General features: G+C 47.3%; 1 protein-coding gene across 4 annotated transcripts in view; it reads right to left on the bottom strand.

The window, feature by feature from the left end:
- Positions 1-3,227: 3,227 nt before the first annotated feature.
- MPP2 (MAGUK p55 scaffold protein 2) overlaps positions 3,228-17,845 on the bottom strand; it is a 75,082-nt gene continuing 60,464 nt past the window's right edge. For all 4 annotated transcript variants that reach the window (XM_077917378.1, XM_077917376.1, XM_077917377.1 and 1 more), the window contains 7 exons: positions 16,669-16,800; positions 16,135-16,240; positions 15,087-15,155; positions 14,829-14,990; positions 12,624-12,826; positions 11,944-12,072; positions 3,228-10,116 (listed from right to left, as the gene is read on the bottom strand). In XM_077917378.1, the coding sequence (XP_077773504.1) occupies positions 9,940-10,116; positions 11,944-12,072; positions 12,624-12,826; positions 14,829-14,990; positions 15,087-15,155; positions 16,135-16,240; positions 16,669-16,800 (978 nt within the window). In that variant the 3' untranslated portion in view covers positions 3,228-9,939. The remainder of the gene's footprint in view (positions 10,117-11,943; positions 12,073-12,623; positions 12,827-14,828; positions 14,991-15,086; positions 15,156-16,134; positions 16,241-16,668; positions 16,801-17,845) is intronic.

Genomic DNA, 17,845 nt, shown 5'->3' on the forward strand with positions numbered 1-17,845 from the left:
GCACCCCTAAGTGCAAGTAGATAAATAGGGACCGCTTTATAGCGGGAAGGTAAATGCCATTTCCATGTGCGGCGCTGGTGCTGGCTCGCCAGATGCCACTTCGTCACACTGGCAATATGACCCGGAAGTGTCTTCGGACAGTGCCGGCTCCCGGCCTCTTGAGCGAGATGAGCGCGCAACCCCAGAGTCGGACACAACTGGCCCTGACGGGCAGGGGTACCTTTACCTTTAAGAAACCATTCTTCCATAGGTTGCTCTTCCCACATTTCGTTGCATGTGAGCACATAATACAGTGGTGCCTCGCAAGACAAAAAGAATCCGTTCTGCGAGTCTCTTCGTCTTGTGGTTTTTTCGTCTTGCGAAGCAAGCCCATTAGCGGCTTAGCGGATCAACTGATAAGCGGCTTAGCGGATCAGCTGATAAGTGGCTTAGCGATCAGCTGTTAAGCGGCTTAGCGGCTTGGGGAAAAGGGGGGGGGGAACCCGCAGGAACTCGCAAGACATTTTCGTCTTGCAAAGCAAGCCCATAGGAAATTCGTTTTGCGAAGCACCTCCAAAACGGAAAACCCTTTCGTCTAGCGGGTTTTCCGTCTTGCGAGGCATTCGTCTTGCGGGGCACCACTGTATAAACATGGCTCCCGCCTACCTTAAACCAGTGCACCTACTGATGGGCGCGATTTCCCCTAGGATAACGCATTTCTGTATGCTGCGTTCACTAATTCATGCATTTTCGCAAATACTTTCCCCTGTAAGATGCCTTTTTGTATATATACTCATGTTGGAGAGCTATATTGTTTATTCAAGGAAGTGCAGTTTCTGAATAATATGCATTTCGATCGAAGAATTGTTTTGGGGAGGTGCCAGCTTGGTTGGTTTGCATTAAAATGCAAAGGGAAATCAAATCTCTCCCCACCACCACCAGGGCGCATTATCTGCTGCTGCAATCACTGTAGCTGACAGCACCACTTTTACCTTTATTCCACCCGAAATAAAATGGGAAAAAAACAGCCACAAACTTTGCCAAACAAAGCTCAGCAACTTCTGTGTCTGGATTTTCACTTTTTGAAATACGGCAACTCTGTATGAATTAGCAAATGCAAATTTTACGCAAATGTGTGTCTTATTTGGGGGCTGCAGAGCCTCTTTGGAAAAGCAATGGCATTGCAATTCTGTGCAATATACCGCCCGCACAACTAATGTCACAACATTACATAATACGGTACATTTGAACTTCTGTATAAATATGACCTTCCGTGTCTGTTCTGATATTAAAACTTCTGCTGTGTCGGTCCATTTCCTTCAGTGTTACACACACCAATCCTTTCCTATTTTTAAAATTCGTGTACTTATTTCTCAAACTCAGTTAGATTGGTTCTTGTGTTTCCAATCCTATTTTTCTAGGAAAAGAGGTGCTGCAGCTCTTAGAATGGCAACGGCACCCACCTGAGACAGGAGCTCAGTTCCGGCTGGAAAAAAATCCCTGCATATACATTATGCATACGTATAACAATTCTATTTTATTTTTTTTTAATGATTCTCTCTGTGTGTGGTTTCAGCACTTCTTAATTTGACTGTAAGCCGCTTTGAGTCTCTGTCAGGGAAAAATGTAGGGTGTCGATAAATAGGTCATCGTCTCCTGTGTTTTCAGCCGCATGGAATTCCTGGCCCACTGCCTGGGTCTGCCACACCCTGATTTCGCTTGGAGTCCTTTCCTTCCTGGCTTCACAGCCAGCAATTTTTTGCTCTTTGGACTGCACTGTGGCAATGGCAACAAGCTTGTCACCAACTACATCAGGCCAGATGCCAAGAGGGCACCGTGACCTGACACTGCTGAGGTGGTGAAACACTGTCATTCCAGGAAGAAACGTGTCATGATGATGCTTCACGTCTGACCGACACGGCTTCCGCTTGAGTGCAGGAAGCTCCTGCAGCCAATCGGAAGCCGCGCCTTGGTTTTCGAACGTTTTCAGGAGTCGAATGGACTCCTGGAACGAATGAAGTTCGGGAACCAAGGTAACACTCTATAGTCCAAAACCAGTCCATATCGTCATATCAGTGTCATAATTTTTGACCTGGCGATATATCACAAATCATGGTGTGTATGTGTGTGCACTGTGCAAAAATCACAATGTGGGGAAAACTGTGAAGCCAGCCAATGCAACACAAAGCCATCCTTATTTCAGATATCATATTGATATATTGCGATGTTTAAAGGACCCCTGACAGTTAAGTCCAGTCGCAAACGACTCTGGGGTTGCGGCGCTCATCTCCTCAGGAGTGCGACAGGAGAGTAAGAGCTACAACCCCCTGGCCACCTCAGATGTGAAGCTTTCCTTCAAAGTTCTCCTTGGTGACCTGCTAAAAAAACAAAACCAAGGGGTTCGCAGCACAGCAATAACTTGAACACTAACACCAAAACTAGGGTGGCAGGGTAGCTGCCATAGCTCATAGGTGACGTGAAGTTTCATCTGCTTTAGCATTTTAATGTTTTGTATCTTTTAAAGTGTCGTATTTTTCCCCTGGTTTTCTTGTTTTTATCTGTTCGTTAACTGCTTTGAGGCTTGTTTGCTTTTGCAAGCGAGAGCTGTAGAAATGCTTTGAAATAAAATAAAGTAAAATAAAATAGGTACAGTCAAACCTCGGTTCTCGAACGGCTCCGTTTTTGGACGTTCCAGCTCCTGAACGATGAAAACCCAGAAGTAAATGCTCCGGTTTTCGAACCAGAATATCAGAAGCGGCTTCCGTTTTGAGTTTCCCTATTGAATTGAGGCTTCCTCTTTCAATTTTCAAATGTTTTGGAAGTCGAACGGTCTTCTGGAATGGATTATGTTCAAAAACCGAGGTTCCACTGTATTGGAATCTAAACCTCTGTTTTGGTCCCGTTTGTACCTAGGTATTGTTCTGGCCACAGCACTCTCTTGAGTTTGCCTGCAGCAACTGCAAGGGAAAAATCCGAACTCTCTTAATCGGAAAGTGTCGTTCTTATAGTTCTTTATAAATAAATAAATAGATAATAACCATAATAAAAATTCAGAACAGGAAAACGTGTACAATGCTTCTCTCCCCCACCCTATAGCAATGACAACAGGAAAGTTAGAAGAGAACCTACCGAGCTTTCGAAACATCCAGGACAAAAACACCATCTAAAATGTGGCGCTACTGAAAATAACACGACACTCTCAAGAGAGACGACTTTTCTATCACACACACACAATAGACAAGATACTGAACTGTTCATCTTCTTTAAAGTAAAGGTAACGGTAAAAATACATGACAGCAGAGTGCACCCCTTTCCAAAAGAGAGGGAGAAAGAGAGAAATTAAGAATGTGACATTTCCAGTATGAGACTCTGTTGCACAGTATAAACAGTTTGTAAAAATAAATAAGGGGAAAGAAAGCCACTATATGCTGCCAGGTCCGTGAAGTGGGGCTGTTCTCCAGACTTTCCACTTCTTGCGATTTCATCGTGCATTTTAAGCATGTGGTGTTCTTTATGCCTAAAGTTCCACTTTAATAACATTTTTAGCCCTTGTAGTCGTTGATATAATACTGGAAGCAAGACATGTGAGTGGAGCCCCAGGCAAAACCCGCAGTTATTATTTTTAAACCAGAGATAGATGGAGAGAATGAGTTAGGGGGAATGTCAGCCCAACTGGAAACAGGGGAAAGGTTTAAAAAAGAGATGGAGGAGGCCAAGGACACATTCATGTCATACATTTAAAAGCACTAGGATTCCACTTTAAATAGTCGTGGCTTCCCCTGTGGAATTCTAGGAACTGACATTTGTCAAGGACACTGAGAATTGATAGGAGAACCCCGGTTCCCTTCCCAGAGTGGTTTAAGAGTCCATCCCTCTTCCCAGAGAATTCTGGGAACTGTAGCTGAGGGAGTCTTCTAACCACTCTTGATAAACTACAGTTCCCAGGATTCTCTGGGGAAAGCCATGACTGTTTAACGTCGCAACAAGTGCTTTAAAAGTATGGTGCGAATGTGGCCAAAAAGGAATAAAACAGGGTCGGTGCTTGTCCAAGACATTTCACTGCCTGAACCCCAAAGGTGCCCCATCCCCACTAAGCCCAAAGCTTTAAAATGGTATTTGTGGCCTCATTTAGATGCAAGTCCCTGGCTTTATCTTTCTCCCAGCTAAGAGACACGTGTAAAAGAAAGAAAAAGGGAATAGAGGCACAGAAGTACTACGGAGAGATGGGCAGGTACAAAGATCCAAACCATGAGAAGTGGGTGACAGGACAAAACCGCAGGAGCATTTGCAGTAAAAAAATTAAAAATTTAAATGATTCTGAGCAGAAATGCGAATATAAGCAAAACCCCATTAAGAACGAACCTAGGAGTCATTGGTGGGAATGCGCGCAATTAATGTCACCAACAGCTCAACCCCTGCATGTATCTACTTTGAATTAAGTCCCACTAAGTTCAGTGGGTGCCTTGGCCCCACTGTAAATCCAGCAATTCCGCTACGCCACTGCAGCCACAAGGAAGTGTAATAATTGGCAAGTTTCTGCCAGACAACCTCTAGAAAACCCACGTCTGGATTCTGAGTGACCACTACGTAGCTACGTGTGTGTGTCAGCTGGGCCTCAGAGGAAAAGACACACCCACACACCCACACACCCGCTCTGTGACTTAATCCATGTAAACAACAGCATAACTGCTTTTAAATTACTGCCCCCCCCCAAAAAAAAAAATCTGCTTTGATTTTTAACACCTGATTTGCTATAACATCAGGCATGTCCTTTTGGCCATTTCTAGCCAGGGTGCTACAGTTAATAATACTCGTTTTCTCTTTGCGCACCCGTAACTGCTACCAATTTATATAGATTTTTCCCTCTTTAAATATACATGTTTTCCCCGCCCCAAATAAAGGTACATAAATCTCTCCTCTATTTTAGCTATCTGTACAAAATTAAAAACTCATGCACGCATACATTTTGTGGGATATCAAAAGCACATGAGAAAGATTTGGAAGCCACTGATCACAAGAGAGTTAAGATCCCAAAGAGTGGTTATTTGAGAAGCTAATAAATAAGGCGTGGTTCTTGGGAGGGTGGCAAGAAGGTAAGGGCCGCAGATCAAACCATTCCCACTGTTTCTGGAGAGAAGGCATTGCCATAAGGCAAATTCAAATGAGGATTTTAGCCCGTGCCGGATTAAACCCTGTGGAGGCCTCTAGGGAATTGAAATCTCAGGGTCCCCCTCACAAATTATCTCCTAACACGTTTCTGATTTTAGAGGGATGACACGGAACTAAGAAAGTTTGATCGTAATTTTCTTTCAAGATCAAATCAATATTATTTTGATCCGTTGTCCCTAAAAGGAATGGGCCGGTGCCTACGATGCCCGTTTGGTAATCCAGCACTGATTTTATCTTGCCAGATTTGCATCCACGCCGCAGCACAATCCTTAATATGTCTACTGAGAAGTAAGTCCTTCCACATTCAACAAGGCTCCCTTCCTTCTGGATAAGCAAGTACAGTGGTACCTCGGAAGCCGAACGGAGTCCATTCCGGAAGCCCATTCCACTTCCAAAACCAAGGCATGGCTTCAGATTGGCTGCAGGAAGCTCCTGCAGCCAACCAGAAGCCGCGTCAGACGTTCGAGTTCCAAAGGACGTTCGCCAACTGGAACACTCACTTCCAGGTTAGCGGCGTTCGGGAGCCAAAACGTTTGACTCGCAAGGCGTTCGGGATCCAAGGAGGGAAGGGGGAAGGCTTGGCATTCCCAGATATTGGTGGGTTTCAGCTCCCATCACTGCTCAGCATTGGTCATGGTGGCCAGAACCAATGGGAATTGGGTTTTGACAACATCCAGAGAACCACGGCTTCCTCATTCCTATGATTATATGATGGCAGTTTCGAAGGAGACGCCTACCAATATTCCAAAGCCAGAGAGTTGTGCTTTTTCTCCTCCTGGGGATGAGCAGGTTTATTCTGAAACCCCCCTTTTATTGTTCTGGGGGCGGGGTTGCTTTGCCTCCTTGTTCCACAACTTCTCCATTTCAATTTATCTAGACCCCTACTGGGGGGGAGGTTACTGGGTGTGCAGTCTGCAGCAGCTTTCTGCATCGTCCCCTCCTTATATTTATGGAGCAGAAGAAGTGGTCCCTGTTAGAATTCCTGCTCCATGATTGCAGTCATGGGATTTTTGTCTATCACATGATGGTGTACGTTTTGACTCCACAGAGTGGGAAGTGACAGAGACAGGATGTTTGTGTTACTGTGTTCCGTGAAGTGGGACTATTGTCCTTTGTTTTTTTTCTCTTTGCTGTCTGATGCCAGCGAGAGAGAAGGAGCCATGTTGCAGTTATCCATGTGTATTTATATGTAAATTAAGTAGATTAGCCAAAATGCTGAGTTGCTGAGGTCTGTTACGCAAGCTGCGAAGACTGCGGATCCCTAAGTGTGCCAATGTCTGTTGGCATCAGTCGCTGTCATGTTTGGGCAGAAGAAAGCTTTTGAAGCTCCCGATCGACCAGGAGGGAGGGAACATGCCAGTCGGGCATGTGTCTCTGCCAGGGTCCTACTCAAGAGTAGGACAAGCTCCTGACAGTTCCCACCACATCAACAGCAACCACTCACAGAGTATTGCCGGGCAGTGGGTGGGTGAGAATTGAAAATCTGAAGTTATCAACAGATGTAAGAATCAGAAACGTGTTTGTGAGCAAGGAGGCGCCTGCAACTCTGGGCTGGGTGGAATGTGAGGTCTGCATAAACCGATAACAGCCCTTATCTCCAGACCTGCTTATCTCCCAAGGAAGGTTGTTGAGCAAACAATGAGGGGACAATGAAGATCAGAAGATCCTGTTTCGCAGCCTTGCTATTGTGGAGTGGAAAATCCTGACTCTCGCCATGTCTGAATTACATCTTAATATATGTTTGGTAGAAATAGCAGTGTGTTTCAGCTCTCAGGGTCTCGCTTGCCCCATCAGCACGGTGAGAGTAAGCCAGAATGCACTGCGGTGATTTAATAAATAAATGTTCTGTTTGACGGACAATTGGACTCTGCGTCTTACTGGCTGTCCAGGGTCTTGGGTACTGAATCCCAATATTTTCCCCAACAGTATCAATGCACTGCCTTCTCCATGCAGTTTTGTCCGTGAGCAAGTGGGTTTTATAGTTACTGGGAAAGCACACACTTGATCACCAGCAGGTGGAGTTATTGCTATTTTTTTCTTTTCAAATTAACCCTGGGTGTTGCAAGAAACAGGAAACCTGGCCAGGGACTTCAGGCGCTACCAGGCTGCCCCTGGCAAATTCAGGTAGCACACTCTTACAGTTGATTTGTGTTCATGCACAACAAACCCACTGCCCCTTCCCTCTCCCCAAAACTGGACTTCTTGCAACCAGGATGGGGAAATGCATGAGAAACATGGCCTAACCTTTCCACAAACAAACAAAAAAACGCTCCATAAATAACCAACAGTGTCTACATTTCCCCCACAAACTTTCTGTGAACGAATTAGGAGGAATGTTCATAATACAGTGGGGGGGGGGGGGAGAGTTGGGGCAGTTACTCAGCTATCCTCTCTCCTGACTTATAAAGGAAAATATCCCAGCTCTGTAACCTCCTCCCTCTCCTGACCCCATGAAAGAAGAGTTTGGATTTGATATCCCGCTTTATCACTACCCGAAGGAGTCTCAAAGCGGCTAACATTCTCCTTTCCCTTCCTCCCTCACAACAAACACTCTGTGAGGTGAGTGGGGCTGAGAGACTTCAGAGAAGTGTGACTGGCCCAAGGTCACCCAGCAGCTGCATGTGGAGGAGCGGGGACGCGAACCCGGTTCCCCAGATTACGAGACTACCACTCTTAACCACTACACCACACTGGCTGTGTAGCCTGATAACCGCTGGACCCGATGCATAAGTGTGGGTCTGCCTGAGATGGGGTCGTTTTGTTCTGGGTTTCTCTCTATCCTCCTCTTTCGCAAAGATACAGTGGCAAATATACTGGTTGGGCTCTGCCCCATGTTGCCCTGCTGACCAGCTCCCCATGGACTCAGCATCATCTCAGAGGTGGGTGATGGGTGGGAGGAAATCGGGTTTTGTTTTTTTTAAGGTGGGGGGAGAAAGAAATTGGCATGTGGGAGAAGCACTGCAGAGAAGCTTCTTTTCTTTACCTGGCGATAAAAAAACTCCCCAAGTCCAAGGTTCTGCCCTTGCCCTGCAGCGGGTAGTCCCACCAGTTAACAGCTGCCATAGAGTTGTGAGGTAGTGATTGTTGGTCCTTGGCAGGAGAAAAGGAGAACCCTGGAACTCGAGGGAAGCAACTGCAGGTAACGGAAAATCCGGGAAGCGGAATCCGCGAGGGGAGTGGGCCTCACGTAGGCGCAGACGAGAAGCAGCCCGCATTTCTGCCCTACGGATTTTAAACGCCTGATCATCTGTTTTGCGTTTTGATGTTGTAAAAAGGGACAAAGAGAGCTGTGGGCAGGAACAGCAAGGATTAGGATCACAGATGACTGTAATTGCTATTGCTTTCTCTGGTGGTGCTTTTAGGGGTTTGTTTGCAAGGGGTGGGGCACCTTGGACAATGGGTCTCCCTCTAAGGTGCCCACTCTCCCCTGGGCTAGATCCATGCATCCACCTACAGGGAGAACATACGTCAGGTGGAGCAGCATGCTACAACTCTATGCTCTTAATGTTTACATGCTTGGAGGCAAGAAGTCAGCTGAGGAGCAGGGAGGTAGTGGTGCCCCCCTTGCAAAGGTGTGGGCCTTGGCAGGTGCCCAGCAATGCCTGATGCCAGCCCTGGGTTTCCCTCGCAGCCTCCCTACGCTGCTTTCCTACTAGCGGGTCAGCTTCCCGGAGGCTGGAGAAGAACGACTTCCTAGCTGGTACGACGACGCTGCCTTTTGCAGAGTTGAACCATAAGCCCACCTTGGCCAGTGTTGCCTAGGAGAGTTGAAAGAGCTTGGGGCAGGGAGAGAGGTCTTTGGGTCTATGGGGAGGCCGAGGGAGACCCAGGTTGTACCAGACACTATGCGCCCAACAGCTCTTTGGGGATATTTGCGGCGAAGGAGCCCGCCTCTGCAAACAGCGTAAAACAAAAACAAACCATATTAAATAGCCCCATTTTACAGACAGCTAAACTGAGGCCGGAGGATCTCGTTCAGCCGCCGGCCGCCACGGCCCAGGGGAACAAGTCCAAGTGCAATGTCCCCACCACTAGGCTATCTTGCATCACATTCTTCCATGCCTCGCTTACAAACCTTTCAGGCGTCCCTCTGCCATTTTCCCAACACCCCGCAAAATCTCATGCTGACCAAGGTTGGCAAGGCATTCGCGCCTTCCCTCCTCCAATCTACTCAGTGTGGTATGTTCGGTGGGGGCAAGGGGGGCGGGAAGGGGCAACACCCCAGGCTACCAGTTCTTTTGGCAATATTGAGATTGTGGTCCATCGACAAAGCAGTGATTTTGGCAGTGAGTTAGCTGTGACTGGAGAGGCGTTGTGTTCCCGCCCATCCCTCTTCCGCCTGACCCAATCAGAGGAGCCGGACACAATTGGGTGGAGCCGACGGGGCAAGGCATTGTGGGTAACTGGTAGCCTGGCTCGACCCCTCTGACCAACCCCCACGTCCGCCATGAGATGAATTCTTCCTGCGTTGCCAGCAATGGTAGGAGAGGGTGGGGGACAGCAGCCCCCCCCCCACATCTGTGGCAGAGTTCTTGGCTGGTTGGAGGTGATCTGGGGCCGGACCGTCAAGGAAGCACCTTTGCTTTTCGGATCTAATAAAGCCAACTGATTTGCCTGGGCTATTCAGGTAGTGCCCGGTGGTTGGGAAAAGGAGAAAGACGTCAAGGGGGGGCATGTGCTGGGTGCTGCAGGTTAAGAGATCTGGGATTCTTGGCCAAGTGAGGAGGACAAAGCCGACACTCTTGAGGCTGTGGGGAGGAGGAGGAGGAGGAGGAGAGGTAGGGCGTCCCTCTAGTAGACCCAGCTGACGGGGACCCATTGCGGTTCGCTGTGCAACTTCTCCAAGGCTTCCTGCAGCTGCTGGAATGTCTGCTCCATGTTGTCGTTGACCAAGCAGAGGTCAAAGTAGTGACCGTAGCCGCGCTGGATCCGGCAGCTCTCATCAACCGTCCGCTTCAGGTCGGCATCCTGGCAGGACATGCAAATTATTATTAGCAGTAGTAGTATTATTAATTGAATTTATACCCGGAGGTCTCAGGGCGGTTCAAAGAACAAACTCAATACAGTGGTACCTCGGGTTAAGTACTTAATTCGTTCCGGAGGTCCGTTCTTAACCTGAAACTGTTCTTAACCTGAAGCAGTACTTTAGCTAATGAGGCCTCCAGCTGCCGCCGCGCCGCCAGAGCACAATTTCTGTTCTCATCCTGAAGCTAAGTTCTTAACCCAAGGTACTATTTCTGGGTTAGCGGAGTCTGCAGCCTGAAGCGTCTGTAACCTGAAGCATATGTAACCCAAGGTACCACTGTATATAAAACCTCAAAATATAAAACCTCAAAATAAAAACAATAACCCAATACAGTCATATCTCGGGTTACAGATGCTTCAGGTTGCGTTTTTTTGAGTTACGGACCGCAGAAACCCAGAAGTACCGGAACGGTTTACTTCCGGGTTCCGACAGATATGCATGTGCAGAAGTGCTAAATCGCGCTTTGCGCATGCGCAGAAGTGCCGGATCGCAACCCGCGTGTGCGCAGACGCGCAGCTGCGGGTTGCAAACGCTGCTGGTTGCGAACATGCATCCCGCACAGATCACGTTCGCAACCCGAGCGTCCACTGTAACCCAAAAAGTCTCCTTTCTTCTAACTTGAAGCCGTTGGTTCAGGTCCTACCCTCCAGAGCAGGCATCCCCAACCAGCGGCCCTCCAGATGTTTTGGCCTACAACTCCCACAATCCCTAGCTAACAGGACCAGTGGTCAGGGATGATGGGAATTGTAGTCCAAAACATCTGGAGGGCCGAAGGTTGGGGGTGCCTGCTCCAGATCATGAGAAAAAAAGCTTGCTCCATTTTCCATGTGACAACGAGTCCTTTAGATATTTGAAGATAGCTATCTTATCTCCCTCCATCCCAGAGAGGTTTGAAAGGTAGCAACAAGAGAACAGGCCTTCTCTGTGGCGGCTCCCAATCTGTGGAATGCTCTCCCCAGAGAGGCTCGCCTGGTACCATCATTACATGTCTTTAGGAGCCAGGCAGAAACATTCCTCTTAACCCAGCCCTTTGGCCATTGCATAATCTATGGCCTGTTAAAGCTGTGCAGCGGGAGGCTGTTATTATGATTATTTTATTATTATGCTGTCTATTATTATGTTTTTGTTTTTATGCTCTGTGTGGGTTTTTTGAATAAGTTTTATTAGAATATAAAGAATAGAGAGGTTATTGTAAAACAACAGTAATAACAATAATAATAATATGCTACATAACCCTGTGATCTTTTGATAAAGGGTGGTATATAAATTGAATTATTATTATTATTAAAGACAGCAGAAGAAGAAGAAGAAGAAGAAGAAGAAGAAGAAGAAGAAGAAGAAGAAGAAGAAGAAGAAGGAGAAGGAGGAGAAGAAAGGAAAATTGATCAGGAACACTGTCAAATAACTGGACCATTGAATACATCAGCAAGATTTCCATGTCATAGTCTCTCCCCCTAAGTGGATGGCTGGAGGTCTCTCATTAATAGCACTTCCATTAACATAGCTGATATATTTATGAGGACCACACCTTATATCAAAATGATGGTATTTAGCTTAGATTCTAACAACCCTTCTGTGTTACGCTAGGGGTTATTGTGGAGGGACTGGCTCCCTGCCCAGGCCAAGTTCTGTGCAGGAGGTGTGCTTGGCAAGGCCACCTCCAGAGGCCTCCTTCCTTGCAGCCGCTAGCCCCAGCTGCTGCTGCTACCCCTCTTCCTCGCCACTGCTTCTGCCCGCTTGCCTGCCATGCGGGCGCTGAGGGGACTCACCGCAAGCTGCTTGGTTGCCACACCGTTCTCCAGCGCTGCCTTGTTCATGGCTCGAAGGGTTTCAAAATCCGGTGCCTCAATGAACACCACGTAGGGGACGAACTCCGCTGTCCTCAAAACTTTCACAGCCTTTTGACACATCCGAGAGAGAGAGGAAAGAAAGCGGAAAGAAAGAGAGAAAGAAAGACAGAGAGGAGAGAGAGAGAGAGAGGGGGGGGAGAGGGAGAGAGAGAGAGAGAGAGAGAGAGAGAGAGAGAAGAAAGAAGAAAGAGAGACAGGAGAGAGGAGAGGAGAGAGGAGAGAGGAAGGAAGGAAGGAAGGAAGGAAGGAGGGAAGGAAGGAAGGAAGGAAGGAAAAAAGAAAGAGGGAGGGAGGAGGAAAGAAAGAGAGAAAGGAGGAAAGAAAGAGAGAAACGAAAGAAAGAAAGAAAGAAAGAAAGAAAGAAAGAAAGAAAGAAAGAAAGAAAGAAAGAAAGAAAGGGAGATTGACTTCCAGTACTGCAACACAGATGAGAGTCGAGTTGCAATTCTGTACTTACAAATTATGTGACCTGAATAAATTATGCAATCCAAGACCTCGCATTGCAACCAGGAAAGGTTCCTGGCACAGGCCACCAAGGGAAGACTCTCTCCCCACTCCTCCCTCGGTCCCAACCCTTGGAGTGAGAAAAGAAGCAGTACCTGGGGGTTCACATCCAGAATGCACATCTTGCCTGACTCTACGACTTCATGGATGGAGTCAATCTTGGTCCCATAGAGGTTCCCTTCATACTCGCCGTGTTCCAGGTAGCGGCCTGCTTTGATGTCTCCCTCCATCTCACTCCTGGTCACAAAGCAGTACACCTGCCCGGTCTTCTCGTGCTCCTTGGGTCTCCGCGAAGTATCTGCAGAAGCACAGATATTATTATTTATACCCCACCCATCTGGCTGGGTTTCTCTAGCCACTCTGGGCAGCTCCCAACAGAATAATAATTCGAAATTTGATCTTCCGGTGGGGACTGACCTCATCTGCACCACCCAGACTAAAGTGTGGATGGAAACTTACAGTATGCATTTTGTCAGATTTTGTGACGCAGTTCTTGGCTCTAAACGTATCAAAATGCATTTCATAGTCCCAGATAAAATGCATTTAAAAATGCATATCGCAAGTGAAAGTGTGTTTATAATTGCGCATTCTGTGAGAAAATACGTTTTGTGAAAAATTACAGACTGACACATATAGATTTTTTAAAAAGTGCACATTGAAGTATTCAACTACGACTTGGGAAACCTGAGTTCAAATCGTCACTCAGCCAGGAAGCTCGCTGGGCGACCTTGGGCCGTTCACTGCCCCTCAGCCTAACCCACCTCACAGGGTTGTCGTGAGGATAAAAACGAGGAGGGAGAGAACCATAAATGCCACCCTGAGATCCTAGGAAGAATGGTAATATATAAATGTAAAAATAAAGGAATAAAAGATAACAAGTATCTGGATTCCATGATGGAAACAAAGTGGGACACAACTTTAAGTAAAGATCGTGGCAGTGGGATTCGATGGGCACTTTCTGTGCCAACTTTTAAATGTTTGCCTGATGAAAACTTTTCTATATCTATTTTTGCAGAAAATTAAGAGTCCATCCCCCCAGAAGGGTCCACTAATGTTTGCTTTTATATTGCTTTTGCTTTCAACTCTTTTTGTTAACTCTTTACAGTTTTATATATCTCCATTGTTGCAAACCACTGTGATGTATTTTCATGATACAGTAGTATATGAATATTTTTTTCACAAACAGGGATTTTAAATAAAGTCCCGACCAGAGAAGAACGGCAGATCAAGTTGGTGGATTATGCCGAAATGGCAAAAATGATCGGAAGAATCAGAAATCGGGAAGACCAAAATTTTAATAAGGAACGGGGGAAATTGATTATTTATCTTAAAAACCATTGTAAACAGTTAAAATCGTTAGTAGGATTGGAATATCACTTGTAGTTTAATGGTGAATTTTGGACACAATGGAGAGGTAAAAGATTTGGATTTGCAAAAGATGGCAGGGGGAAATGATTAATAATAAGAACCGCAAAGGGGAGGAGGGAAGTCCAGGAGATTCTTTTGAATCTTGTTTTTATGTTGTATGTTGGATATGTGGCTGTAAAACTTTAATCTGAAAAACCAAATAAACAATGTTTGTGTGTACACACACACACACACACACAACCACAAATATTATTTTACAAATAAATCAAGGTGTGCGAACGTGAAACGGACCCGGAAGTAGACCGATTCATCCATTCCTAACACACAATGCAGGACTTTCCTTCGCATACACACACAGACCGAGGGCAGAGTGCAACAACAGGACTAGGATCTGCCAGGATGTTAAGATGCCCTCCGTGCCCCCGTGTCAGGAGTCCAGGTTCCCAGCTTGATAACACAGTAAGTGTAGGTAATGAAAAAGGAGGATTTATTGCAAAAACAAACAGAGAGCTCCGGACGGCTCCTGCATCATTACTCAAGATGACCCTTCTGAAGACTGCTTCTGGCCACGACAGAAGATATTGAACTTATGGCTCTTACACCTCTTGTTTTGCTTCCTGTCTAGCAACCCTCCCATTCACCGACTCCTTGGACTTAGTGGGTCAGCTCCAACCTCTTCCTGGTCTGAGAGGCTGAGTCTATTCGTGCCTATTTGTGCTTCCTGCAAGCTTTGACTTAGGCTGCTCTTAGCTACTGTCTTATCAGCCGTCCCATCAAGGTCAGGAAGAGCGGAAGTCTGCAGCTGTTGGCTCTCCCCTGCCTTGACTAACATCTAAGCCTCTCTGTTCCTGGCTGCTTTCTGCAGTTGGCTGCAAACCTTCGCTGGGAGCTGGCTCATTCCTGACACCCCGTCTGCAATCGGCAAGACTCACATGGGATGGTGGTTCCATACTGTGACTGGTCAGACATGATGAGCTTGTTCTTAAGACTGCGCCGGCCGACCCCCTGAGCCCCGATCAGCACCAAGGTTTTTCTGCGGAACGGAGGCATGCGAGCCACTTCCTCATAGATCAGCAGCTCGTGCCGGTCAAACTCTGAAGAGGGAGGGAAAGAAATCGCCATCAGCCATTAATGCAGAGGAAGCGCGGTCAGGCGATGTAGAAATGTGAAGGCACACTGAGATCCCTTGCCTGCATTTTTTGTGGTCAGATACATCATCCTCTTCTTCTTCTTGCCGCTGAGGCTTCCACACAAGGCACCTGCCAGGAGGGGGAAAAGGAGGCACTAAGCAAAGCTGCGGAGAGAGAAAGCTATCGCACGTGTGGAAGAAGGTGGGAGTAGGGGCACATTCACACGACGCACCTTGAAAGCACCACAATGCCACTTTAAATGGCCATCGCTTCCCCCAGGGAATTCTGGGAGCCGCAGATTGTCAACAGTTATTAGAAGACCCTTTACAGTGGCACCTTGGTTCTCAAACTTAATCCGTTCCGGAAGTCCGTTCCAAAACCAAAGCGTTCCAAAACCAAGGCACACTTTCCCATAGAAAGTAATGCAAAATGGATTAATCCGTTCCACACTTTAAAAAAAAACCCCTAAAATAAATGGCAAAAACAGACAGACTTGAATGTAGCACTCAGAAAAAAAGTGTGGCCCTCAAATCGGAAGTGTGGCACTCAAATTGGAGCATGTTCAGCTTCCGAAAAGAAGTTTGCAAACTGGAACACTTTCTTCCGGGTTTGCAGCATTCGGGTTCCAAGTTGTTCTACAACTAAGCCGTTCGAGAACCAAGATACCACTGTTATTCCCCACTCAGAGCAAGTTCCCCGAGTTCCCCGGGAAGACAGATTGGCTGTTAAACCACTCTGAGAATTGTAGCTCTGGGAGGGGAACAGAGGGTCTCCTAAGAATTCTCAGCGCCCTTGACAAACGGCAGCTCCCAGAATTCCTTGGGGCAGCGGTTCTCAACCTGTGCGTCCCCAGATATTGTAGGACTACAACTCCCATCATCCCTGAGCTCTGGCCTTGCTAGCTAGGGGTGATGGGAGTTGTAGTTCAACAACATCTGGGGACCCACAGGTTGAGAAAGGCTGCCTTGGGGGAAGAAGTCATGACTGTCTAAAGTGCTGAGAGTTGCTAGGAGAATCCCATTTCCCTCCTCAAACCATTTCACAATCTATGTCTCTCTTCCCAGGGAACTCTGAGAACTGAGGCTCTGGGAGGGGCTGTGCCTTTTACCTGATGAGGGGGTGACTTCGAGGTCTCGCTTCACAAAGGCCTTGCGTTTCTCCTCCAGCAGCTGGCTTGGGATCAGACCAGCACTGCCGCCTTCCACGTGGCAGGCCTGAAACAACCAAAGGTTAGTTCTGAGCACCCGGGCAGGGAGATAAATTGCGGGACCCGAGATCACGTAAAAAGCTTTCCCCCTCCCACAAGGACACGCAACCCACTTTCTTCATTCTGACATTTTTAGCAGTTGCAGTATTAATAAAAGAATCGCAGTAAAGTAGAGGTGGAGACCCCCTCATACAGACTTCTGTTTTTTTTGCCTAGAAATTGCATTCCTTTCCAGGACACCTAAATGTGCAGATGTCCTATTCTGTCTTGCATGGAGCCACTCTGATTTCCCTGGCTAGTTCTGGCCTAGCGCCCTACAAACTGATTTCTTGGCAGCAAACAGCTCTCCCTGAACGCCACCCATGCCTAATCCCATGAACATGCACCCAGGCCTGATCCTGCCCATGGCTCATTTATTTGACACAAGGTCCATACCTGCCACCAGTTGGGGTCATCTTGGTTGACGATCTGGAGGAGGTCTCCGGCAATGAACTTCAGCCCGGCTTCCTTACATGGAATGAGGTTGTCAGAGGCTGGGTCATAGTCAAAGTGGGCCTTCACAAACACCTACGGAAGGGGAAACAAGGTGAGATGAGCGGGGAGGCTCTGGAGTGGGAGAGGAGACTCAGAAGGACCGATCCGAGAGGGGTTGACATCATGAGCCAGCTAAGATTGAAACAGAGTGGGCTTGCAGGTCACGGTAGACTGTGGCATTGACACCAGAAACCATGGAATTGAAAACAGGAAGGGATGAAAGATACGTATTAGGACAGTTCTACCCATCTCAAGTCTCCAGTTCTGCGGGAGATAGCTATGCCTGTCCCAACCCTGCAATAATAAAATAGTAACAATTATGATTATAATTTGTTATCATTGATTATTTATACCCCACCCATCTGGCTGGGTCTTCCCAGCCACTCTGAGCAACTCCCAGCAGAATACTAAAAACACAATAAAACACCAAACATTAAAAACTTCCCTAAACAGGACTGACTTCAGATGTCTTCTAAAAGTCAGATAGCTGTTTATTTCCTTGACATCTGATGGGAGGGCGTTGCACAGGGCAGGCGCCACTACCGAGAAGGCCCTCTGCCTGGTTCCCTGTAACCTCACTTCTCACAGGGAAGGAACCGCCAGAAGCCCCTCAGAGCTGGCCCTCAGGCTGAACAATGGGGGTGGAGACGCTCCTTCAGGTATACTGGGCCGAGGCCATTTAGGGCTTTAAAGGGCAGCACCAACTTTGAATTGTGCTTGGAAACGTACTGGGAGCCAATGTAGGTCTTTCAGAACTGGTGTTATATGGTCTCGGCGGCCGCTCCCATTCACCAGTCTAGCTGTCGCATTCTGGATTAAGTGTAGTTTCTGGGTCACCTTCAAAGGTAGCCCCATACCACCAACCCCTAAACCTTCCCAGAAAACTTATAGCAGGGCAAAAGAAGAAGTGGTAGCATCAGGTATCGGTGTGCCAGCCTAAGCTGGTAAAAAGTGCTTCAGGCCCTGCCACCACCCTGGCATCCCCGGGCATGTTGGGTCCAGCTGAACTCCCAAACAGCTGGAATGGTCCTTCAGGAGTGCAATTCCATCTAGGACTAGCTGCAAAAAACAACAACAA

This window comes from Podarcis muralis, chromosome 13 (genome assembly GCF_964188315.1).
Source record: "Podarcis muralis chromosome 13, rPodMur119.hap1.1, whole genome shotgun sequence".
Lineage (NCBI taxonomy): Eukaryota > Metazoa > Chordata > Lepidosauria > Squamata > Lacertidae > Podarcis > Podarcis muralis.